This window comes from Lithobates pipiens, unplaced genomic scaffold (assembly GCF_037356315.1).
Source record: "Lithobates pipiens isolate NorthernLeopardFrog02 unplaced genomic scaffold, aLitPip1_a1.2 Scaffold_13, whole genome shotgun sequence".
Lineage (NCBI taxonomy): Eukaryota > Metazoa > Chordata > Amphibia > Anura > Ranidae > Lithobates > Lithobates pipiens.
The window spans coordinates 165,911,114-165,938,471 of NW_027507718.1; the positions used below are offsets into that span (position 1 = coordinate 165,911,114).

The 27,358-nt window shown below is 44.0% G+C and overlaps 1 protein-coding gene across 1 annotated transcript in view; it reads left to right on the forward strand.

Moving 5' to 3' along the window:
• The window catches only part of LOC143974429 (MAP kinase-interacting serine/threonine-protein kinase 2-like), a 182,846-nt gene that overhangs the window by 78,180 nt on the left and 77,308 nt on the right, over positions 1-27,358 (forward strand). The window contains 4 exon segments of the mRNA XM_077475806.1: positions 1,899-1,996; positions 6,885-6,964; positions 7,051-7,124; positions 19,648-19,752. Coding sequence (XP_077331932.1) covers positions 1,899-1,996; positions 6,885-6,964; positions 7,051-7,124; positions 19,648-19,752 — 357 coding nt within the window.

A 27,358-nucleotide genomic window follows, 5' to 3' on the forward strand; every position in this document is an offset into this window, starting at 1 on the left:
AAAAATTTGGACTCTACCACTCCAGTACTCCAAAAGACTAACATCTGAGGCCTCTCTTGCATTGGCGAGTGTCAGGGTTCATGAGTTTACCATCAGAAGTGCCGTTCTGTCTATCTATAGTTTGCTAAAGACCATATAGTTATGGTAAAGTTAGAAAGCTGTTGGAAGAATGTATTATGGATGAATTAGACCCAACTTAGAACTTTTTTTTGGTTTTAATTAAAAGTGTTATGATCTGTAAACGGCAAACTTTGCATACAAGAATACAAATCTTATTGCATTTAAGAAACTGGTGTATCCTGGTACTGTTTAGCAGTATCATGGCATGGACCTGCATTGCTGCCTCTGGCTAGGATGACTTTAATGATCATTAGAATTCCATAAAATTATATATTGTACCAGTAAGTCCTGCAAGGAAATGTCAGGTTATCTGTACATTAGTTAAAGTTTAAAGTGGTGTTTAACCCGAAAGCAAACTTTTTTTTTTTTTTTATTATTATTATTATATTGCAGCTTACCAATTCTTGGATGTCATGGCTTCATTGGTTGGTTGGTTTTTTTTTTTTTGTTTTTTTTTTCACCTGGTGATTCAACCAGGCGCATCTGTTCTCTTTCAACAGAACAAGCTCTCCTGCAAATGTAGCAGTTAGTGTTGAGACCTTTTGCCACTGACAGGGATGTTTATAATGGTCACGTTTAATTTATTAATGTAAAACGTTTACCCCAGAAGGAAAAAACTGTTGCTGTAACTGCTTAAAACTGCATTGTGAGCAGTTTTGCTTTATTTTGTTTGTGTATTTAAATCTGCTAGTACATCTGAAACACCACTCTCTCCCAAACTGACAATGCTGCCGTCCAAGAGGGCCCCTGTGCTCCTTCATCTGGAGTGGGGACACACTAATACAGGAGGCTTATTATGGGCCAGATCACCAGATGAAAACAAATGGGAAAAGGCCTAAAGAAAACCCCCAAAAAACAAAGCTAATGCAACTACCACATCTAACAATTGGAAAGCTGCAGTAATTACATTTTTGGTTGACACAGAAGAACATTCATGTTTTCAATTGGCCAAGTAAAAGTCTTGACCTTTAATCCTATAGAAAGTTTGTGGCAGAATCTGCAGTGAGCATTTCATGCCACCTGCATCCCTGAGTTGAAACTGTCCTGTAAGGTTGAGTAGGCTAAAATGTTTCATAGCTAATGTGCATGACAGATCAACAGTAACTGAAAACATTCAGTTGCAGTTATTGCTCCCCAGTAGGGGCACATCAGTTACTTAAATGCACACTTTTGCCTTATTAAATATATACAGTAACTTGGGCCCCTTTCATACAGGCTGTCTGATCGGGTCCCCTTGTCCGTTTTTCAGGTGGACCTGATCAGACCTTCCAGTCTCTATGGAGCGGCATACATCCACTGACACCTGCCGGCATCCAATTCGACCCTGTCCACCAAAAGCAGACGAATGGTAGTTCTATTCCCCATCTGTCTAGTGGATCTGATGGAAACGGACAGGCAGGCCATTTCCATTTGATTGCCCCATAGAGGAAAGCTGGACTGTGTCGGAGAGGACACAGCTCTGTCATCCGTCTGCCTGGGGATAAGCGGACTCCCTGGCGAGCAAGCAGCAGATTCTGCTTAGTGGATGTGCCCATGTTAAAGGAGCCTTAGCCTACTTTTCCTAAGAAAACAAAGCATTTTTTTTTTAATCCTTTTGTTGGATTCGCAGATCACATTTTAGGACTTGTAGAAATATTACCATTTCAGAAGGGTTCACAAATTTTTCATCACCACTGTACATGCTACCCATTTTAAGCTCTTTACATTCTATGTGATGGTGATATGTTTACTTCATAATATTCTTAAATAATAGGAATGTCCAAATATGCTTTATACAGACATGTACCAGCTGCAAGATGAGGTTCTTGGTGAAGGAGCCTTTGCCAGAGTCCAAAGCTGCATGAACCTAATTACCAACAAGGAGTATGCTGTGAAGGTGATTGTACAAAACTGACACTTTTTTTCATAATTTTTGCAATTTCAACTTCAGTGTTTATGTTCTGTAAACTTGTAAATTACAAGTCTGTTCTTTGCCCATGTAGGGAAAGCAACAAGTAATTTATTTTTTTTGGTGGTTCCTACCAGCAGCTTAAAAATATTGAGTCTTTCTTTTCCCTGCTTGGGCAAAACACCAAGTTATTTCATGTTTCTTGTAAGGGCCGGTTCACACAGCGAGGCGCGGCGAGGCGTCTCCGACTTACCTCGCCGCGACCTGCGGGGAGCTCAGCGGCGACTTGCAGAGGACTTCTGTATAGAAGTCAATGCAAGTCGCCCCCGAAGTCGCCCCGAAGTAGTACAGGAACCTTTTTTCTGAGTCGGAGCGACTCGAGTCGCTCCTCTCAGAATGGTTCCATTGTACAGAACGGGGGCGACTTGCGGGAGCGAGGCGAGGCGAGCCGTGTCGCCTCGCCTCGCCTCGCTGTGTGAACCGGCCCTAAAGAAAAAAAACTTTAAATTGGGGACTAAATAACCCTTTGTGTTTTTTTTTTTTTTTCTTGAAATGGATTTTTATTATGAAATGTAAGTGCATGTCCACTTTTTATTTATCTCTCTGCCAAGGTAAATTATAGTTTTACCTTATATAGTTTGCTGAAGAATTGAATTGAAACCTGGTTGAACTGTCATCAAAATTTAAATTTCTCTGTTGTCCACTGAGAAACCCAGCTTTATCGTAAGAAGCAACCAATGGTTATACTGCCACCTGCAGGAGAAAATTACACTTAAAGGGATTGTAAAGTGAATTTTTTTTTTTTTTTTAAATAACAAACCTGTTATACTTACCTCCACTGTGCAGCTCGTTTTGCACAGAGTGGCCCGAACCTGCTCTTCTGGGGTCCCTCGGCGGCTGTCTCTGCTTCCTCCCGCAGGTGCTTCTCACCTTCATGCGAGCTCCCTCGCATGGCGAGAAGCACCTACAGACGCGCTCCCATGATAGAGCCAGCGGCTATAGCCGCTCGTTGTATCACACGGCCCCGCCCCCCGGCGCTCCACGTCAGTGGATGTGATTGACAACAGCGCGAGCCAATGGCTGCGCTGCTTTCCATCCATCCACTCTAGCCAATCAGCAGCCAGGCTAAACGGTGGAAAGGACGGCGGGGGCGAGCGCGGGATTTTCGAGGGGTGAGGTAAGTAAAACGGGGGGAGGGGGGGGTTGGGGGCGTAGGCACTGTCAGATGTTTTTTCACCTTAATGCATTAAGGTGAAAAAACATTTACCTTTACAACCCCTTTAAAGCTGATCTCCATGTTTCATTTAACTTTCATTTGGATCAAGCTGGTCCAGATGAACTATTTACTTATACAGTAATCGGTTCCAGCAGTAGTACATAAACTACCTATCCCACTCCCCGAACAATATCAAATTGGGCTGAGCGCTGCTTAGCCATTCAGAGGAAGCTTTGTATTCTATGCCCTTCAAACATTGCTTGGCACTCTTCTTATACCCCAGGGCAGAAGGGGCACCTGCTATGCTATTTTCACTGTCCTTACTCCTGCTACAGTAGCACCTTTCACCTCCCCTCTCTCCATGTAATGCAAGTCTGTACATCCTCCTGGTACAATGAGACAATCACAGGATCCCCCCCCCCCCCCCCCCTTCACTTTCTGCTCTTTGTTTGCTCTCCCCTCACATGTACAGTATCTTCACTGCTCACATCCTGCAGCCTCCTGTGTCAGATCTGACCATTCCAATCACTGACTGTCTGCCTTGACACCCTTTCCACCCCAGATTCTTTTTTATCTTTTTTAACTGCTTAGCAGCTCAGTATATTCTCTGCAGTCATTTAAGATGGCCATAGTAGGAATGAAATAAAAAAAGGAATCCTCCATTCTACGGACACCTTAAATGACTACAGAGAATATACTGAGCTGCTGAACAGTTAAGCGATAAAAAGTAATATGGGATGGAAAGGGTGCCAAGCAGACAGTCAGTATGTGGACCCCTAGAGAGGAATGCCCAGATCTGAGACCAGTGCAGTTACTCAGTACTGTTCAATGGCAAAAAAGAAATGGCATGTTACCATGGATAGGGTGCACCATAACTACTTGCAAGTTTGTTCAATAAACATAGCTGGGGCATTGTGGGTCTGCATTTTTAGAGTTAACACAGGCAATGAGTAAATGATATATTGCCCCCTCACTGCTTGTCAAATACTACAATAGCCACCCATCCAAATCAGCCCTTAAAGTCCTTTTAGCCCTCCTTTCTCTCTTCGAGTTACCCTAGAGCCCTTTAGAATCATGCATTTCAACAGAACCAAGTTCCCCTCATTCTGACATACAGTAGATGCCAAATGAGTTCTCCTCAGATTGACACAAGTGACACTGTATGATTATCATGATGATGATCATTGGACAGTGACATAAATCCTTAGGCCCCTATCCCCACTGATCATAGTTGAGTGGGCGGATGACAGGTCCGTGTCTGCTCAGTTTATGCAGAGCAGCCATGGATCGAGCCAACTCTGCTCTATGAGCAGTCGGGTGTAAATGGACTTCGCTGTCCGTTTACACCCAACTACCCTCCGATCCGCCTCGGCATAGGAGGACATATCTCCTTCTGTTAGGGTTTTTTTTTTTTTTTTTTTTTTTTTGTGGATCACATTGGATCATCAAGTAGGCTGTATGGGGCTCTATAATTTCTAACAGCCCTGAGGCTAGGGCATATTACTGCTGCTAGGGAAGAGCAGATGGGCTTAGTTAGTTCTGATGTGTTTAGCTGGTGCTAGACTTCAAACCTTCCAGAGGTATCATCCTGGGACTTGGAGCATGGTGCCAGCAAATAAAAAGTGGCTAGTGCAGTAGGCTACTATTGTCATTGCTGATGCGCTGCATCACTGGAGAGTGGGGACCCACATAATGAGCATAGCAGGTGTACAGACCCGGGAACTCGGCGCAGGGATGGTGGGAACTTCTCATAATGGGTACAGCAGGTGTACAGACCCGGTACCTCAGCACAGCGATGGCGGGAACCCCTCATAATGGGCACAGCAGGTGTACAGACCTGGGGGGAAATCAGCACGTGGAGGGTGGGAACCCCTCATAATGGGTACAGCAGGTGTACAGACCTGGGAATTTAGCACAGGGATGGTGGGAACCCCTAATAATGGGCACAACAGTCAGCAGGTGTACAGACCTGGGAACTCAGCACAGGGATAAGATAACCCCTCATAATGGGCACATCAGCTAGCAGGTTTACAGACCCAGGAACTCAGCACAGGTATATGGGTCTAAAGCCTCGTACACACAATGCGATTGTTGGCCAACCAAGCGTCTGATTTTTGTCAAAAGGGCGTGTGCCTGGATTTTTCTTGCATACTAACGGTATACAATTGTTGTGCAACAAACACGAATGTAGGGACGTATTACGAGGAAATTCAGCTCTTGAGCGCCACCCTGTGGACCCCTTCTGCTAATTTTGTGTTTGGTGAGCATTGATTCCGAGCATGTGTGTTTGTACTTTCGAGTGACTGATTTGTGTACTGACCATATAAAAATCTGACAACAAACCGCTGTCCGCCGAAAATGTACTAGCCTGCCATCCAACATTTTTTGGCTGAAAGTTGGACAACAGTTGTGAAAAGGAGTTTACTAACGGTAAGATTTTAGGATAACAGTCTGTCAACAGACAATCCCCTGCCAACAATCGCATTGTATGTACGAGGCTTTAGCCTAAAGACACAGTCTTATAAACTTGAAAATTTTTCCCTTTTATTTCTGTTGGTTTCTCAAGGTATTCTGCTTTACCTCCAACAATCCAAAAACATACTGATAGTTATTGGCATTTGAACTAATTGGACTTGGATTGTAGGAGTGTGGTAGGGGCATTTATTTATAAGATTTTTTTTTTTTTTAAACTTGTTTTATTAGAATAAGCAGGAGATGCATACAAATGGTTCACAGTAAAAAGCATAAGAACACATTCCAGTAATCTGTCTTCTATACAATATTATACATAATAGTCTAGCATACTGGTATAATGAGATTAAGGCATGCCTCCTAATTAGTCATATTAGATAACAGATCAGAGTAAAACAGGTTATATCCATGACCTTGTTTCCCATATAGAGAAAGTGAGTGCAAGCTACATATTGTATTGTACTCTAAATATCTGGAAGGCATCATGGATGTTGTCACTGCTATAGACAATCCATCTCTATAAAGGGGGATTACATATTACATTTAATAAAGAGTCACTCGTGTCTCTAACCAAGGACCCCAAATTTTGGTAAACTTCATAGGGCACCCCCCAGCCTCATAGGTTAGCTTGTATAATGGGAGTTTTTCATTAATTACTTGCTTACACAGACCAATATGTAAGTGTTCAGACCAAATCCAAGCCAATATCAGTTTTTCTGGTGTAATAGAGCAATAAACGCAAAAACTATTTGGTCTTAGTAGGAAGCTCATCATTTTCAAACACCCCCAGAAGACACCACTTGGGGCTGCAGATATTGGGGAGTTGAAAAGTCTCTGAAATAAATGCAGTAACTGCTAATCGGCTATCCCTGGCAGAAGTAACAGTATCCAAGTGTGAACTACATACTGCTTTCCATTCATCGGGTGTAAGATCAGGTATGTCCAACACCCACCTGGTATGGGCCTTCTCTAATTGGGCTATTGGTCTGTCTAGCAGCAAGGCATATTATGTGTAAATTGGTTTGAAATGGTCAGGATAAAGAAGCACACTTCCCAGCTTAGAATAAGTTATAAGGTTTTTAAGGCGCAAGCCTGAGGTAAACAATTAACACATCTATTTAAATAAAATGTTTTGCTTGGTTATTCCCAGTGCTTCCTTTGTAAATATCTAAATATTTTGCATCCCAGATCATAGAAAAGAGACCTGGTCATAGCCGAAATAGAGTTTTTAGAGAGGTTGAAATGCTCTATCAGTGTCAAGGCCACAGGTAAGAGTCAATATGATAGAAATTGTGCAAAATGTGACAAGTATGTGGTTAAAATATGCCTCTAACAACTTTTTTGTTTGTCACAGCAATGTCCTTGAACTAATTGAGTTCTTTGAGGAGGAAGAAAAATTCTTCTTGGTGTTTGAGAAGATGTACGGTGGTGAGTGTTAAAGGGCATTTTGTATACTCATAATTTATTTTCCATGTTAGGAGTTGTTACTGACAACTTGGGTAAATGCAATGTTCAACTGCCACAACTTTGATTACATTGGGAAGTTATTTTACTTCTTTTGGCTTTCGGTCTGCTGTTTTTAAGATTTTTTTTATTTTTTTAACAATATATTGAAACATATTTTTCTCCCCAATATTCAATAGCGGGGCACAGCATCTGACCTCTGACAAAATGCCCTGTCTCTAGGAGGTTGGGAGTATACAAGGAGGGAAGAACAGTGCCATTAAGGCAGGGCAAAAGGGGCAGCCACCCTGAGCCCTGTCATTGTTGTGGGGCATAACATTCTAACAATAACTCTCTGTCACATAACGCAGCTGCAGGGACAGTGAAGCAGTAAGCAACAGTGTCCATGCCTGACAGTGGAGCTGGCCAAAAGGAGAGAAACACTGCCAAGCAGTGGCAGGGGCTGGAGGAGTGAAGGAGGGTCGCAGAGAGGAGTCGGTGACATTCCTACGTTCCTAAAGTGGCATGGATGAGCAGAAAGCTGGTGGATGGCAAGAGTTACTATCTAAATGAGAATCTATTATCACCCTTCTATGCCGCTGTGCTTGCTATTTCCATTACCAGCACTGACTGTACATAACACCGGTCAGCATGGCTGAGCGGACAGCTGGTATGTTGTGTGATTAACAATCCGAATTGGGTAATTTGCCCCGCTGAATTGGACTTTCACTGCTTTGGCTGCTAGACTATAACTCATCTCTGCCTCTCTGTTTGCTATGATCATTGACAGTACTGTTTTGAATGTAATCTTGGTCATCTTCCTTAACCCTATCTTTTCTGCCACATATTAAATTCTGCTTCAATGCAAGAGAACACTTCTACTCTGACAAGGGAACAGTTGTGTGTGGCATAATCTTTCTAGCAACCAATCAGTTAGTGGTAATGATGTGCAGTAGCCTCCTAGCTATCAATCAGTTAGCAGTAATGATGTGCAGTATCCTCTAGCAACCAGTTGGCGGTAATGATGTGCAATAACCTCTAGCAATCAATCAGAGGTTATTGTGCTGTATACTCTAGCAACCAATTTGTTAGCGGTAATGATGTGCAGCAACCTCTAGCAACCAATCGATGAGTGGTAATGATGTGCTGTAACCTCTAGAACTCAGGAGGTTTTGGCTGTGGAGGAAGCCTTGATATCTAACTCTAATGCCGCGTACACACGATCTGACTTTCTGGCAGAAAAGGTCTGACTGTCTTCCCGATGGACTTACGACGGCATTCCATAGTTAGTAAGGTTGAATGAATACACCAGTCCATCCAGTTCAACCTGAGTGTCTACAATTGTCCCCATCACTGTACATTGCACACTTACATCGGTCCCTACCCTCAAGGAGCGTTATGACAGACTTCCGAACGAACGGACTTGCATACACGTGAACGGACTAAAGTCTGTTAGAAAGTCTGTTCGTTTTGAACGTGATGACGTATGAGGGGACTAGAAAATGAAGTTCAATAGCCAGTAGCCAATAGCTGCCCTTGCGTCGTATTTGGTCCGTCGGACCAGCATACAGACGAATGGTTTTCTTGTTAGGAATTGAGTCCGTTGGAACACATTTGAAACATGTTCTATTTCTAGGTCCATCTGAATTTTCTAAAAGAAAAACGATTGGATTATCCCACACACGATCGGAATATCCCACGGAATGATTCCATCAGACCTATTCTGCCAGAAAGTCTGGTCGCGTGTACGCGCCATTACATGACCTGGAGTGACAGAAAACTGACAAATATTTTATCCAAAACAACTGCATTTTAAGAGTTTGGCTATTGGCTCAGATAGGAGCATTTCATGAAATAATGGGTCTTTGTTTAAGATCATAAGTTGGGCCCATTGCTTGATAAGAAAAAGGGCTGTCAGGAGTCCGTGGGTGGCCAGAATTACAATCTTAGCATCCACAAATATGGTGCTGGCTGCCTCTGCCAGCAAGCTAAAAAAAATAAAAAATCCATCGCTGCTACCACCTTTTGGACCCCTCTAATTGAAATTATGGGAACCAAGGATATATGGATCAGCTTTTATTACTCCGTGTGTGCTGTGTGTCGGGACAGTGAGCCCCCCCTTCCCTTGGGGGCCTTGTGCCCTGCGCACATCAATGATATGCCACCGTCTAATCTCGGCAACCAAAAATCTCAGTCAGGGCTGTTATTTACTGCTGGCCTCACAATTACAGAGCCCAAATCTCATTCTTTTAGTTTTACAAAGACCTTTATCAAACCTTATACACATCTAGAGCACATGTTCTAGAGAAGAGCTTAAGATATTTTTTAGACTGTTTTACTATCCTCAATGGTTACCCAGGATAAGAATTGTCCAGACTCTCCTTAAACACTTTAGAGAAAAAATGTGCAATACACTAGATTAATCCCCTTGGACTTTATAGTCAGAAAGTTGAGTAGTAGACAGTAGAATAAGTTTAAAAGGCAGTGACGCCACTTTAATACAAAGCATAATCAAGACAGACAAACGTAGCCCTACAGTAATAAACACAAGATATGCATAGACTATATTGCACAGTGGAAAATTGCAATCAAACCTAGTTGGTACAGGTATTCCCATGAGCTGCCAGAGTAATTCTGTGTTCAGTACAAAAGGTATCCTGTAACAACCAACATGTTTCGGAATTGTTACTGTATATTCCTTCTTCAAGGGAGTTTAAATTCTGCTTGATTGTGTTTTCTGAAATATAAACACAATTGCTAATGGTCACATTGCAACACGTTATGTGAGCAGGGCTATTAATTTCATCAAGTAATTTGAGGTATAATTATAGCTGGTAATATATTTATATAAAAACCAAAAGAAAATGACAGCATGTAGTTGCAGGGAAAGCTAGTGGATAAAAGGATATTCTTAGAGTGGCTGAGCAAACCAGCACAAGCCTACCGTGTGAACAGACATGCAGCCACTGCGAAGCATACAGGTATGCATCCACAAGGAGCTTCCCGTGGACTGCACCAGCAAAAAATTTATGTATACAACCGTCTGCAACCAAAAAGAAAATAATAAAAATGGTTGTAGTTAAAAAGTAAACTTGTTCTTGTGTGCACCACCCGGCGGGTAAGCTCCACCCATCCGGGCACTGATTCCAATGCTCCAGGGGTGTCCCCTTGGCCCACATTTGGGGAGGAGCTCCTCTGCACTCTGTTCAAGCCGCTTCGGGTGTTGCAGTTAGCGTGGCAACAACGTGCCCCATTGCCTCAAAAAATCATCCCAAGTTTGGCGCCAGCTGCTTCATTAGCAGCTGTTGGCATCAAGTGTTCAGCACTCTTCCCACTGGGGTGTGGCTCCCCCAGTGTGAACACATAGAAACACAGTCTCGACACACTGCATATCGGTCTCATTTGAGCTCTGCTAGTGTGGATACCTGTAGACTTTAGGCTGTTTAGAACGTCTTTATTTTTAGTTGACGAGAAGACTGTGTCTCTCTGCCTTCCCTCTCTACCCCTATGACAATTTACTTTACCTTTTAAATACAATCACTTTATTATTTTCTTTTTGGTTGCAGACGGTTGTATACATAAATTTCTTGCTGGTGCAGTCCATAGGACGCTCCTTGTGGATGCATACTTGTATGCTTTACAGTGGCTGCATGTCTGTGCACATGATGGGCTTGTGCTGGTTTGCTCAGCCACTCTCAGAATATCCTTTTATCCATTAGCTTTCCCTGCAACTACATGTTTTTTTTTTTTCTCTTAGTTTTTATGTAAGTATATTATCAGTTATGATTATACCTGAAATTACTCAATGAAATTAATAGTTCTGCTCACATAATGTGTTGCAATGTGACTATTACTAATTTTGTTTATATTTCAGAAAACACAATCACCCCAAATTTAAACCTCCCTGAAGAAGGAATATACAATAACAATTTCGAAACATGTTGGGTATTACAGGATACCTTTTGTACTGACCACAGCATGACTCTGGCAGCTCATGGGAATACCTGTACCAACTGAGTTTGATTGCAATTTTCCATTGTGCAATATATTCTATGTATATCTTGTTTTTATTACTGTAGGGGTGTCCAAACTTTTCAAAGAGGGCCAGATTTCATGAAGTGAACATGCGTGAGGGCCGACCATTTTGCCTGACATTCTTTTAAACCATTAAAATTGTCTTAACCCTTTCATGACTAAGCCTATTTCTGACATTTGGTGTTTACAAGTTAAAATCCCTATTTTTTTGCTAGTAAATTACTTAGAACCCCCAAACATTATATATTTTTTTTAGCAGAGAATCTAGAGAATAAAATGGCGATTGTTGCAATATTTTATGTCATATGCGGTATTTGCACAGCAGTGCTTTAAACACAATCTTTGGGGAAAAGGGACACTTTGAGTTTAAAAAAAATAAAAAACAATATAGTTATCCCAATTTTTTTTTTATAATGTGAAAGATGATGTTACGCCAAGTAAATAGATACCAAACATGTCACACTTTATAATTGCACGCATTTGTGGAATGGCAACAATCTTTGGTACCTAAAAATCTCCATAGGCGACGCTTAAATTTTTTTTTTTTTTACGGTTACCAGGTTAAAGTTACAGAGGGCATCTAGTGCTAAAATTATTGCTCTCGCTCTAGTGATCGCGGTTATACCTCACATGTGTGATTTGAACACCGCTTACGTATGCGGGCGCGACTTCCGAATGTGTTTTTTCTTTGCTGCTTGAGGTGACTAGAGCGGTTTGAAAAAAAAAAAAAAATGTCTTATTTATTTTATTTGTTTTTATATTATTAAATTGTGTTTAAAAACTATCACTTTTATTGCTGTCACAAGGAATGTAAACATCCCTTGTGACAGTAATAGGTGGTGACAGGTACTCTTTATGGAGGGATCGGGGGTCTAAAAGACCCCAAATCCCTCCTTTGCACTTCAATGTATTCAGATCACCGAAAACGGTGTATCTGAATACTGTATATTTTTTAAAATCCGACGCCATTGGCAGCTAAACAGGAAGTGACGTTGTTTCCTTGTTTTACATCAAGGGATGTCCCCTCCCACTCCTCTGGGATAACAACTGAGCAGCTTTTAGCCGCATCGGTTGTTATCCTCGGAAAGCCGATCGCCCGCTCTAAACAACGGCACCGGGATGATGCCTGCAGCTGCGGGCATCATCCCGGTATAACCCCTGAAAGCCGCGACAATTGTGTACCGTTAGTATGCAAGACAAGATCCTGACCACGCCCTTTTGACAAAAATTAGACCAAAATAAAGCTAATAAAATACTGCGCTAACCCTAAATGTAAGCAGCCAACACAACAATAATTGTGATTAAAATGTGAATAAAAAGTGTAGCGCTAAAAATAAATGAACATAACAAACCTACAAAAAGGGGGGCTGTCTGATCAAAAATGCATCCCCAAATCAGCGTGACAACACAAATAATGAATCACAGCATCAGAAAAGACCTCATGCGACAATGCGTATCAATTAAGTCGCAGCACTCAATTTATAAAAATAAGGTGCAAATCATAATATCATATGAAATATGATAATCTGTTTATTTTGAACGCGGCTCCAGGTAGGAGATTGACACGTCTCTGGCCCCCGTCACCTGGTATGGACTTAAAGGGGAAGCCCTACGCCGAAAAAACAGCATTGGGGGTACGACTCATTAGCCCATATAGGGCTATATTCAATAATTCCCGTTGCTCCCTGCAAATATTTGGTTTTGTTCCATATTTTCTGTATTAAATTATATGTGGGGAAACTTTTTTGGGGGGGTTTACCGAAGGCCAGGGCTTCCAAAGCGGTCCGAACAGATCTCTCACCCACTGTGTGCAGCATAATAACTTCAGAAGCACTGGGGACTCTGCCATTGTGGTCGCCCTCAGGGACCATAGTGCCTATCAAATGTTGTAGTTGAGAGGCTAAATAGTATAGCCAGGGATCCGGCAGCGCAAGGCCACCGTCCCCCTTCGGGCGTTGGAGATGCTCTAATTTAATCCTAGGGGGCCTCTCCATATTAGCTCGCGGAATATTGAGTTCACTATCCTAAAGGTCTTCAATGGGATCACCACGGGACATATAACAGTTGGGGCATAAGAATAATTTTAATAAGATTCACCTTGCCCGCAGCCGACATACACAGCATATTCCAAGTCTTAGTCCTGGAGCGGAACCTGGTCAGCAGCAGTGCAATGTTTAACGCAATATAGCCTCTGATCCGTGGCGTTACCTTTATCCCCAGATATTTAAACATGAGGGCTATAGGGATCTCTCCCACCCGCCCCCCCCCCCCCCCCTGTTGTAGTTGTGGCTCATCTATTGGCATAAGTGCTGATTTGAACCACTTTATCTTAAGACCAGAGAACTCCCCAAAACGGGTCACTGTGTCTAATGTGTTATTCAGAGACTGTGTCGTGTCCCCCAGTAAAAGCATGGTATCATCTGCGTAAAGCATCACCTTTTCCTGTCTATCCCCATAGCAGAAACCTGTGATGCCTCTGTGCTCCCTGATTTTAATGGCCAGTGGTTCTATTGCCAGGGCAAACAGCAGGGGGGACAATGGGCACCCCTGCCGAGTGCCCCAACCAAGACAAAATGGCAAGGACAGCCTACCGTCCTCCCTAATGGCCGCACTCGGGTGGTAATAAAGCAGCCGTACCCATGAGATATACCCAACACCAAAGCCAAAATGCCTCAGTATCTCCCAAAGATATGGCCACTCCACACTATCAGATGCTTTCATAGCATCAAGGGACAGGAGAGCCCTCCTGCCCACATTATCAGCCACTGATTGCATATTAAGGAATAATCTCCGGAGATTCACTGCCATGGATTTATTCGGCATAAACCCTGCCTGGTCTGCATGTATCACCGAGATGATTACTTTGTTTAAATGGAGCGCTAGCACCTCGGCCAATATTTTAATATCCGATTGTAGCAAGGAGATTGGCCTGTAAGAGGCCGGGTCCACCGGGTCCTTATCAGGTTTCAAAATTAAAACAATATTTCCTTCTGACATAGAGGGGGGCAGAGTCTCCACCCCCTTGGTAGCATTGAACACGTTCAACAGTTTAGGGAGCAATACCTCCGAAAAGTGCTTGTAGATTTCAATAGGGATCCCATCCCCCCCCCCCCCCGCCTTACAATTGGGGAACCCTGCCGCTGCAGTCTGTAACTCCTCAAGGATGAGTGGGGCGTCCAATGTCGCGCACTGGGACCCCAAAAGTTGTGGGAATGGTATTTCATCTAAGTAGGCATTCAGCTCCTCAGAACCATACTGCGAGGATGGGCGGTATAGGTCCTCATAATATGCAGCTAGCGTCTGTATCACTCCATCAGGGGAGTGAACCAATTTCCCCTCCTTCGTTCGGATACTTCCAATAACTGGAGATCTCTGCTCAGAGTTAGCTATCCTGGCCAAGAGACGACCCGTAATCTCCCCCTCCTCAAAAAAAATCTGTCCTCGAAAAAAATCTCTTTTTTTCCCCGCAGAGGAGGCCAACAGACGGTCATATGCTGATTGAGCCGACTGCCAAGCCCCCTTCGCGAACTCTGTTGGGTCCTGAACATATCGTGCCTCCAGGGAATGTACCTGTGCCTCAAGTGCCTCCCTAAGAGACTCCGACCACCTCTTAACCTTTGTAACCTCCTTACTAAGTAGCTGTCTCAGAAATGTCTTGAACTCTTCCCATTCAGTAAGTATTTATAATGCATCAGGTTGCTGAGTGAAAAACTCTCGGATGCTCCCCTCCATCACCTCGGGTGTTGTAAATAACTGAAGCCAAAAGGCATTAAATTTCCAGGGCGCCCTAGAAAGTGAGGATGGTTGAGTGACTAGTAAATTGACCACTAAGTATGAGTGGTCCGAAACACATCTAGGTTTATAAGTAACATCCAGGACTGAAGGGAGCATGGTTGAGTTCCCCACCGCCAAGTCTATCCTGGACAAAGACCCGTGAGCTTTTGAGAAACAGGAGAATTGCTTACTAAATGGATTACGCTGCCTCCATATGTCCACCCAGCCCCTCCTGCAACAACCTGGCCAGCGGAGTTAACCTCGGAGGGCTATGTGTCCCCAGAGCCGGATGTTTATCCAAACCCGCATTTAACCAACTGCTAAAGTCCCCCACTATCAGTAACGGGAGGTCCAGGCGCTCCCCTAAAAATTCTAGGAGCAGCCGGAGCACCCGTGCATCAAAAGGAGGAGGTATATACACACAAGCCAGTACACATTGCAAAAGACCAATACGACAATGTAAAAATACAAATCTCCCTTCTGAATCTATTTTGGAGGCATATTCCTGATAATCCAGGGACCTGTGTACCACCACACTCACCCCCCGGGAAAAGGAGGTGTGAGTGGAGTGGTACGCCCAGCCAATCCACGGATATCTCAGACAGCCCCTGGTGGCACCGGTAAGGTGCGTCTCCTGTAGACATAAAACAGCAGGGTAAAACTTCTTTAAACAAGTAAATATCATGGTGCGCTTAAGAGGGGAGTTCAGGCCCCTAATATTCCATGAAACTACTGCTACACCTGCCATCATGGAGGGAAGAGTGTAAGCCAGACAAGGCCCCCAAACTCCCCCGGTAGTAGGTAGCCCTCGGGGGTGGGGAAGGTAAAAATCTGGTAAATTGTCATGTCCTCAGGACTTCCATTAAGCAAACTAGTAAAGTTATTTGGACTGCATGATGATCCACACTGCATGTTGTAATGAGGCACATTGGAACTGTCACATTTGGCTTGGAGGGTCCATGACTCCCCAAAATCACCTTCAACGTAATGGCGCCAAATGGTCTGCACAGGTTCAGGTCTCCAGACCAACTCGGCCAACAGGGCAAACTTGTTCGTTACAGTACGGCCTAACAGGCGGCCAACTTTGGGGTCCAGCATTTTCCCAAAAGAACAAAAAATGAAAAATACTTCCCCAAAACAAAAAAAATATAGATAAAGGGGTGGTCGTAGAATTGAAAGTCACAGATAAGATCCTCGCTCTGTAATAAAATCACAGCTTTCCCCGGCAGTATGGAAAAATAAAGGAAAGAAGAGACAGAGGGGGGGGGGCCCCCAAGAAGATGTAGGGCCAACAAAAGAAGGTAGGTCAACCAAAAGAAAGTCCCCATGAAGTATTGCACAGCATGTGCCAGGGCAGTCTATCAGGCCTTGACGGTTTTATTGGTCGCAGACTTTCACAGCGGTATCAATCTCCAGCAGCATGTCCCCTATGATGTCGCAGGGCCTGCTCATTGTGATCCAACCAGGCTGCTGCATCTTTAGCCGACTCAAAGAATTGTGCGTGTCCTTCCGCTGTCACTCGTAGCTTGGCTGGGTAAAGCATGGCATATGGCAGTTGCAGAGCTCTCAGGCGTTTCTTCACCTCACCGAACTTTGCCCTGACCCGCTGAACTTCAGCTGAAAAGTCCAGGTAAAATGAAACCCTGACCCCATTAAATTTGACGTTTTCACGTTCCCTTGCACATTTCAGGATCGCCTCTCTGTCCCTGTAGTGTAGGATCTTGGCCAGCATGGACCTGGGGGGGGGGGGGGAGGGGTGGCACCCTGTGGGGAGGGGGTCTGCCCGGCACTCTGTGGGCTCTCTCCACTGTGAAGAATGGGGAGAACGAATCACGGCCAAAGATATCCACAAGCCAGTTTTCCACGAATAATGTGGGGTCCTTACCCTCTGACTTCTCAGGTAGGCCTACATTGCGGACATTGTTCCTGCGTAAGCGATTGTCCATGTCCTCGGCTCTGTTGTATATATCTTGTGCCATGCGGTGCGCTGCCCTGGCCTCACAAGCAAGGGGGGGTAGCTTATCCTCTATGTCACTCACTCTGCTTTCCACCGCCGCCGACCTCTCTCTAAGTTTTTGCAAATCTTGTCTGAGAAGTGAGACTTTTTCCCTCAAGCCCCCAAACTGCTCTTTCATATCATTCACCGATGCCGTACAGACATGAACAGCCTTCAATATAGCAGCCAGCGTAGGTTGTTCAGGGGGCTCCGCTGTATCCGTTATGAGGGGGGGGAGAGGGCGGAGGAGCTGCATCCTCCATAGAGTTGCCAGGATTACTGCCGGTATCATGTCCCCAGTCTGCTTGCGTAAACAGGTCATTCTCTCCCCCTGTATCTCCTCCGCTATATCAATAGCTTCAGGGCCCTGCAGCTTTTGAGCATAATACAGAATATCCCGGTACTGCTCCTTACCCTGAGTTTGGAGCTCTCCTGCTACCTCCCTCTCTAGATTTGTCCACATGCCGCGGAGTGCGCTGTGACATGGCCGCCGACGCTGCAGCGCCATCTTGGGAGTCCGGTCCCGCCATTGCCAACGGGCCTCTGCGGGTTTTCTTTCAGGTACAGAGGGCCAGCGGTGGGTCCGGGAGATGCAGGGGGTCGGTCGCCAGCTGGGGAGCCGAAAAGAGCAGTATTGTGGCTGCCGGGGAAGGATCGATGAGCGGATCAGGCAGGAGCTGTGAAAAATGCGTCCTCTCACATGCTGGTCTTGGCCACGCCCCGACATCTAGGTTAGTGAACATGATCATATAGTAGTACAATTGGACCAAAAATTATTTATGCCCAATATATTCTTGCCAGCCAAGATTCGCAGAGCCTTTCTAAATATTTAGGTCCCCACAGAAAATTATAAAATTCCATCTCTGTTGGCCTTTGACCTGGCTAAGATCTTCAGTAGTATTGAGTGTAATTACATCTGGTGGTTACTCTCCATTTTATGGCTACCACAAGTTTATCAAAAGCTGCAAATGTCTGAAACAATATGCACATTCTAGTGTCCATCCCTGATTCCCCCCCCCCCCCCACTCTCCACCACCAATATACACACCTCCCCCTCAAATAGAACCCACCTGCCCCCCACACCCTCCAAACTAGTAACAACTGCCGAACAATGGGAACTGTTGGCGCTCTAATGACGGGGGTGTTTTTTTAGGGGGGTATTGGGGGAAGGGAGGTGTGTATATGGGGGTTGGGGGTGGGAGGGGAATCAGGGTTGGACACTAGAATGTGTATATTGTTTTAGACATTTTGTATTTATCAATAAACCTGCGGTAGCCATATGTTTGTATCATATTCTACTTTTCTTTTTCTTGTTGGTGCAGTAGGTTTTTGTGGTGACACCCACCATAACTTTGCTTGCAAAATTGAGTGGTCAGGCACTGCTATTTTGTGGAGTCAAAGACCACATTTGTCTTTAGAGTTACAGTTGCTATATGCATTCCGATGAGCATGAGTTGGGGTAAATAATTCCTATCCTACCTGTTTCTCCCTTTTCTCAACATTTCTCTCTCAAACATGTTGTGCTTATCATTGAGGACTTGGATGTTTCTCTGGGTTTTTATGTAACTGGAACAAATCCACACTTCTACCCAAAGATTCCGTAGGTGTTTCACTTTCCCATGTTCCCATGTACATGTACACTTCAAAGACTTGTAGGTAGGTTAATTGGCTTCTGTCCAAAATTGGCTCTAGTATATGAATACTTGGCTTGTGGGCTCCTTGAGGGTAGGGCCCGATGTGAGTGTGCGATGTACAGGGATAGGGACAGTTGTAGACACTCGGGTTGAACTGGATGGAGTGGTGTCTTTATTCAACCTTACTAACTTGTACAGGTGGTATCTGAAATACCTGGCTATTTGAATTTTTTGGTTCATCACCAAGTACATCCTAATTTTTTAATTAATCTATTTAACATGGTATAGATGCCATATCTGCTGCATTTCCTCCAAAATTGCCCCCTCTGATCTACTTTAAAAAGCACTTTAAAAATTCTCTGTTTCTTACTGCATAACAGCCTAGTTCTGAAAAAATCCTAATACTTTGTATTCACTTGACACTTACCAAATTATTAATGGGGAGTTCCAGATATGTATGTTATTGAATAGTTTCATGTAAGCATGCAAACCTCATACGTATAAAATCACTGTAGGAGTGGAGAATTCCTATAGAAGTCCCCGTTACTATAGTGATTGCCACTGTCCCATGCCAAGCAGCCGCACTGCTGTATAGTAACTACAGGAGGCCACCTTCTCTGCACGGGTGACGTTTACAGAAGGATTAGAATTTTTCTTAATGCGCTCTAATTGGATGAGGTGCAGTATTTTTTTTATTGTAATTTCTGCATGTTGGCTTGTTGCTGTTGTTAGGATGGTTACCATTTTGCTCACTGCTTGTTACTGCTTTTCAGTGTGTGAAGGGGTATAGCCACTAGATGGGGTTGTGCATCTGATTTTGACTAATGCTCAGTCACCTCAAGGCAGGGCTTTATATGTAGAGGTGAGATGCTGTGCCCATTAAACTAGTGGAGAAAAATGATTTCACGGAAAGTTAAAAAAAAAAAGTATGATTTTACAGAATTACAAGGTACAGAAAGTGTTCTCAGTTGGGAGAGACATGAGGGAATTTGGGAAACCTTGGTTTGTATATAAACCAGTGAGTGAGAGTACCTTAATACAGTGCTGCTGTTTTGCTTTTTTTTTACAGGTTCTATACTAAATCACATTCACCAAAGGAGACATTTCAATGAAAGGGAAGCCAGTTTTGTTGTGAGAGATATTGCCGAAGCCTTGAACTATTTGCATAACAAAGGTATTTTCTATACATTTTCAGCATTGGCTTTTGCTTCAGTTTAATCTCCCATGTCAACAACTCAGTATAGTTTGTTTTGTGCAATAAAAATATGACCTCTTTTTTTAGAATGGCATGTATGGTGCAAAAATAAGTGAAATCTGAGTTGACAATGGCTTGCCAATTTGCAATTTTAAAGCAGTATTAAAGGATAAGTTCACTTTTTGGGAACATGTTACATGTTCTACCTGTTTTTTAGGGTGTAACGGGTAAGATATCATCAATGCTGCGGCCACTGGCTGATCCCCGCGCTCCCTGTGACAGCAGTACGAGAAGAAGTTCCCCGTACTAGCTGTCGCTTTTTGAAATTGGCGTGGCAGCGCGGTGCTCCACCTACTTGGCCTCGTCATTCATTCACACAGCTCTGTATGTGAATGAACTACAAGCCCCTACATCCTTTGCAGCTGTCTGCTTGTAGTTATTAATGAACTACCACGGTGCTCTGGAGTGCCATTGTACATCATTGATTCTTCCTGTCAGATTGATAATATGGACACACAGATACACTGACAGATCTGCAGGAGACCTACAGGCTCCAAAAAAAATAAATGCACGTTTTTTTTTTTTTACCTGCAACTTCTCCTTTTAAACCCAAAAGCAAACATATTTTATTATATTACAACTTGACAATTCTTAGATGTGGTGGCTGCATTAGTTGTCTTTATCTGGGAATCCAGCCAGTCAGTTTTTTTTTTTCTCAAAAGAAGAAGCTCTCTTGCAGATGTATCAGTTTACAGGGATAAGACAAACAATTTAATACTGATTAGGATGCTTACAATGATTATTCATGTAAATTATTCCCAAAAAGCAAAACACTGTTTGCTGTAACTCCAGCTGGAGTTGGGGTTTAATTTTGTTAGTGTATTTAAAGTGGTTGTAACCCGAAAAAAGGAAGATCCTATTCCCTTATAGCAGGTTAAACAGCACAGTGCTTGTGCTGTCTAACCTGTCCCTCTGTAAGCAGTAAAAAAACCTGGTTGATCCTGCCTGTTCCTGTGTCCCCCTTGGTCTGCTCACCACGGCAGTCATAGCTGCTGATCCCTGATTACTGTGGTCAGTTTATGTGCCTCCGTCATTCACTGGCCTCCTCTCTCCTCCTCCTCCCTCCCTGCCTGTCAGCTTGTGTGAGTGTGCGCCGTCTCAGCCACCCCCTGCGCTATTTGTAGCAAAGTAAACTTTAAAACATTTCACTGTCAGCCCCCCTCTTTTATCCAGCCATAACACACTGTGTACATGCTTGTTGAAAACGATGCCTCTAAATACCTTTTTTTTAGATCTCTTCTGGCTGGTCACATGACCTCCCCAGCTGACATCGAAAGGAGATCTTGTTATTTTCAAATGTCATTGTATGTACTTAAAAACAAGTCTCCTGTTGTTGAAAATAACCTTGTGTTGTTGGGACTGACCTCTCTTGTGGTCAGCACAGAAAAGACTAAGAAGCACTGCAAACAGGTGCTTTCCGCCTTCCCCGACTCTTAATACATTAAGTCTTGTCACCAGCTTAATAATTTCTAAAATCTCAAAAGTGTCAATTTACAGCAGTGATAATAATTGCACTTGTCAAACCACTACATCTACTTGGTGGCTCCCGACCAATCCGGCTGAGTACTACTGCTCCAGAGATTGCTAGCCATTGGCTGGGTTAGTAGCTCCCAGTGCTTCCTGGTAGACACGGGTGCACGGGACGGGCAGAGATTATGTCACTTCCGGGTGCACAGTTGGTGAGCATGGTGCAAGTTTGGAGCATGCATGCTCCTTTGTCATTTCGTTAGGCCTCAGGACAAGAGGGAAGGTTTTAACCCCACAGTGGAAGATTCCAAGCCCCCCCTCCTCGGGTGCCTCTCCTTCCTTAAAACTCATAACACTTCAACTTCAAAATCTAAGCTCAGGCCTTCCGGCCACTAAACCCACCAAGTCTTCCCCCAAAGCCCTTTTCCCTTTGGGGGTGCCCTCACTCCCAAGAGTGGTGGAGTATTCTGTCGGTTCGCCTCACTGGGTCCCAGACATCACAAACATGTGGGTTCAATTGCTGGTTCAAAACTTTACCTGTTCATCGTTTTCTACCCTCAAATCAACCAAGAACTGCCCATGGTTTGCAGAATGTTCTGAATCATCCCTTGTTCCAGTAAGTAGTTGTGCCAGTACCCCAACGTTTAAACTTTGCAGTGGCATACAAGCTTTTTCCAGGTTGTCTTACTGCCCTTCACCTTGTCCTCTGCTCCCATATTATTTAAAAAGGTCTTAGCACCTTTTCTTGTCTTTCTAAGAACTCAGGGCATCCAGGTCAAAAGCTATTTGAAAAACTTTCTCCTGAATGAATCATTCCCCTTACTGCTGTCTGCAAATGTCCACAGGACAATTCAGATGTTCCAGGTCTTCGGGTGATCAGTTTCCAAGAATCTGCTCTCCTGCCTTCACCTGGAATACTTGGGTACTGGACACATCCCAAGGTTTTCCTTCGAGAAAAGAAAGCTCTTTTTCTCAGAACCCTTGCTCAAGATTTGAGATTAAAGAGGTATTCCACAATGAGAGTATCCATGAGAGTTCCAGGCCTCATGGTAGCCTCCTTTTTGTATGTCCACTTGCAACAAACACTCTCCTGCCAAACTACCCATGCTCCTGTCCAACCAAGCAAGGAACTTATTTGGTGGATCTCAAACCCAGCCTTAAAGTGGTATTTCTGCCTCCCACTCCAAAAGTTAAGTCAGCAGCTACACTTAATGTAGCTGCTAACTTTTAATATTAGGAAACATACTTTCCTGGAATCCAGCGTTGTCGGCACCACAGCAGATGTTTCCATCGGCTGTTGGGTGCTGCTGCCATTGTCAGTAAGGGAACCCGGCAGTGAAGTTGCGGCTTCACAGCGTGGTCTGTACTGTGCACCTACCCAAAAAGGAGCCAAATGTGCCACCGAAGGGGGAAGAGGAGACGGATAAGCAGAAGTTCCACTTTTGGGTGGAACTCCGCTTTAACAATAGAGAAGTCTTTCCTTATCTCTGGAAAGTAATAACAGATGCCAGTCTTTTAGGCTGGGAAGGAGTGTTCCAGTCTCTCATGGTCCAGGAGACATCATGACTCCCATCAACATTCTGGAGTTCAGAGCAATATGAATGACATCACAAAACTTGGGCTCCCCTTCTGTAAGGACAACCAATCACAGGGGGTCATTCTGTATTGCTGCATACATCAATCAAGGAGGCAACAGGAGTCATACAGCCTTGAAGGAAGCAAGCCAGATAATCTCATCACAGAAACTAACTGTCCAGCAACCTCTGTGATCCACATCCCAAGACTGGACAGCTGGAAGGTAGACTACCTCAGCCGCCACTGCCTTAACCAAGGGGAATTAACCCTGCACCTAGACATCTTCTTCTTCATAATCAAATGTGTCAGAATTTAGGGATTCCAGATGTAGGCATCCTAGCCTTCAGGTTTAGCAACAAACGACATCCGTTTGTAGCCAAGGATCTTAGTGTTGGTTTTGGATGCCTTGATAATTCACTGGTCTCAGTTCTGACTAACCCATGCCTTGCCCTCAGTGGAAATTCTACCTCCTCTACTCAGAAAGACAGAGCAAGAGAGGGCATATGAATGCCTGTTGCACCAATCTGACCCAGAAAAATCTAGTTCAAAGGCAATACATACTCTGGCTTCTAGCAGATGACTTTTGGCCTCTTCTCAACAGGCCAGGTCTGCTGTCTTAGGGCCCTCTATTCCATCCTTCTTAGTCTCTGGCTTGAATGAAATGGCTCTTGAAACCCAGGTCTTAAGCAATAGAGTGGTCTTTGAGTCTGTTATTCCTACTATGCAGAAAGCAAGAAAAGCCACTTTCAGAAAGATTACGGTACTGTAGCACCTTCTTTGCCTGGTATGAACACAGGAAGTTCAATCCCAGGGTTTACTCTGTGCCTTCCATTCTGGCCTTCCTACAATCAGGTCTTGACCAAAACATGGCCTTTGGCCTTGTCCATTCTTTCTTAAAGGCTCCTGGCTTTGCTCTCCCTAGTAAAAAAAAAACTTTATTCAAGCTGCATCTCACATTAAAAAATAAGGTCACCTTTCTCTTTTAGGAGCCTGGAAAGCATTGCACAAGCAATCAGTAGATCACTGGTGCCATGCAGGACTCATGCAGTGTGAGCTGTTACAGCGCTCAACATCGCCATGGTAGTTCACTAAGAAATACAAGCCGACAGCTGCAAAGGATGTCGGGACTTGTAGTTCATGCACTCACAGGACTTTGTGTGGGCGGAGCCCCGCATGGCCACGCTCTTTTCCAAAAGTGACAGCAGGTACGGGGAACTTACGCAGCACCTTGCACATTGCACATTGCAGAACCCTGTGCTTCCTCAAGATCTCAACTTTGTTCTCTCTGCAGAAACCACCCTTTGAAACTATCGGGGATATGTCCTTAGTTCAAGGGTAGGCAACCTTTGAGAGGCGGAGATCTACCTGAACAACACGAAACAGATCAATGATCACCAGGGTTTGGCGTCCTTATTTCCTTTTAGAAATGAAATGGCAAGGCCTAACTAAATAGTAAGGAAAACATAGAAAAATATAAAACCTGTCACTGTAAAAAATATAAACTTAAACTACCTTAAGACCCCTTTCACACTGAGGTGCTTTACAGGTGCTATGGTGCTAAAAAATAGCGCCTGCAAAGCTCCTCTCCTCTCACTTCAATGTGAAAGCCCAAGGGCTTTCACACTGGAGCGGTGCGCTGGCAGGACGCTCAAAAAAGTCCTGCAAGCAGCATCTTTGAGGGGCCGTAGGAGCGGTGTATACACCCTTCCTAAAGCACCCCTGCCCATTGAAATCAATGGGCAGCGCCGTCAAAGCGCCGCTGCTTTTAGCAAAAACTACGGTAAACCGCTGCTAAAAGTAGCGTTGCTTTACTTCTGGCGCTGCTCAGTGTGAAAGTGCCCAAGTGTGGACCATATCAGTCAGTAGAACAGTGGACAGTGAAAGTAGGACGATGTCAGAAGTTTTTATTTTTTACAATTTGTTGTTTTTTTTAATACAATTTTTTAGGTGCTCATTTGGGGCTCTTTGGTGAAATATCAGGGGTGTACAAAGACCCTTGATGTCCCACGAGAAAGGGACTGAGAACAGAGTCCCTTTCTCTGCAGCATCAGCTGCACTGGTCAGTGAATGAATGGGAAGAGCTGTGTGCTGAGCGGCTTCCTGTTCAGACTGAAGCATAGTAAATGCAATTTACTATGCTTCAGTTATGAATGAACAAAAGGAGTGATCAGCAGTGGCTGTGGTGGTTCTACTCACATGTGCTTCTGGCTTTTATGTTCACCTATGTGAGTTGCCTGCCCTACTGTGAATTTTAATCTCTTTCCCTTCTATCATTTCTGGTCCTCCTTCCATTCTGCTTCTATCTATCTATCTATCTATCTATCTATCTATCTATCTATCTAGATAGATAGATAGATATGTACAGTGCCTTGCGAAAGTATTCGGCCCCCTTGAACTTTTCAACCTTTTGCCACATTTCAGGCTTCAAACATAAAGATATAACATTTTTATTTTTTGTGAAGAATCACCAACAAGTGGGACACAATTGTGAAGTGGAACGAAATCTATTGGATATTTTAAACTTTTTTTAGCAAATAAAAAACTGAAAAGTGGTGCGTGCAAAATTATTCGGCCCCTTTACTTTCAGTGCAGCAAATTCACTCCAGAAGTTCAGCGAGGATCTCTGAATGATCCAATGTTGTCCTAAATGACTGATGGTGATAAATAGATAGAGACTCACCTGCTCTGTGATAGTCTCAGGGTTCTGTTGAAAGCGCAGAGAGCATCATGAAGACCAAGGAACACACCAGGCAGGTCCGTAATACTGTTGTGGAGAAGTTTAAAGCCGGATTTGGATACAAAAAGATTTCCCAAGCTTTAAACATCCCAAGGAGCACTGTGCAAGTGATCATTTTGAAATGGAAGGAGTATCAGACCACTGCAAATCTACCAAGACCTGGCCGTCCCTCTAAACTTTCAGCTCAGACAAGGAGAAGACTGATCAGAGATGCAGCCAAGAGGCCCATGATCACTCTGGATGAACTGCAGAGAACTACAGCTGAGGTGGGAGAGTCTGTCCATAGGACAACAATCAGTCGTACACTGCACAAATCTGGCCTTTATGGAAGAGTGGCAAGAAGAAAGCCATTTCTCAAAGATATCCATAAAAAGTCTCGTCTAAAGTTTTCCACAAGCCACCTGGGAGACACCCCAAACATGTGGAAGAAGGTGCTCTGGTCAGATGAAACCAAAATCAAACTTTTTGCCCACAATGCAAAACGATATGTTTGGTGTAAAAGCAACACAGCTCATCCCCACTGTCAAACGTGGTGGCAGCATCATGGTTTGGGCCTGCTTTTCTTCAGCAGGGACAGGGAAGATGGTTAAAATTGAGGGGAAGATGGATGCAGCCAAATACAGGACCATTCTGGATGAAAACCTGTTGGAGTCTGCAAAAGACCTGAAACTGGGACGGAGATTTATCTTCCAACAAGACAATGATCCCAAACATACAGCAAAATCTACAAAGGAATGGTTCACAAATAAACGTATCCAGGTGTTAGAATGGCCAAGTCCAAGTCCAGACCTGAATCCAATCGAGAATCTGTGGAAAGAGCTGAAAACTGCTGTTCACAAACGCTCTCCATCCAACCTCACTGAGCTCGAGCTGTTTTGCAAGGAAGAATGGGCAAGAATTTCAGTTTCTCGATGTGCAAAACTGATAGAGACATACCCCAAGCGACTTGCAGCTGTAATCGCAGCAAAAGGTGGCTCTACAAAGTATTAACGCAAGGGGGCCGAATAATTTTGCACGCCCCACTTTTCATTTTTTTATTAGTTAAAAAAGTTTCAAAAATCCAATAGATTTCGTTCCACTTCACAATTGTGTCCCACTTGTTGGTGATTCTTCCTTCACAAAAAATAAAAATTTTATATCTTTATGTTTGAAGCCTGAACTGTGGCAAAAGGTTGAAAAGTTCAAGGGGGCCGAATACTTTCGCAAGGCACTGTGTATATATAGATATAGATATCTTTATATAATCAAGCACAGTGCAGTTCACATTGCCTGAGCAACTTCCTAGTTTCTCTGCACTCCTGTTTTGCTGCATATTACTTGTATTTTGTGTCAGACTTCCTATGTACTAACCCGGCTCCATCTACTGCCTGCTGCATGCCCAGACCTTGGCTTGTTTCCCAGATCCTCTTCTGTCTCCTGACATCTGTACTCTGCACATGTGACCAGTCTCCACAGCTTCAGCTGGGCTTACCTGGTGGCTGCGACCTAGTTCCAGGATGCTTCAAGTCCATCCACACCATCAGGGGCCTTGAAGAAGCAAGCTGGGGCTTGATTTCCATGCCCTGAGTAACCCTGAGTTGGCTTTCTATTAGGGCTCACTACTGTAGGAACCTATCAAAAATTCTCAGCTTTATTTCTGTGTGCTGTGGGAAATGTCCCTTGACTCTAATCAGCCTTCAGCTCTCATCACTGAATGTAACTTCAGCTCCCTGCACCCTACTTTCTGAGACTCACGCAAGCTGTATA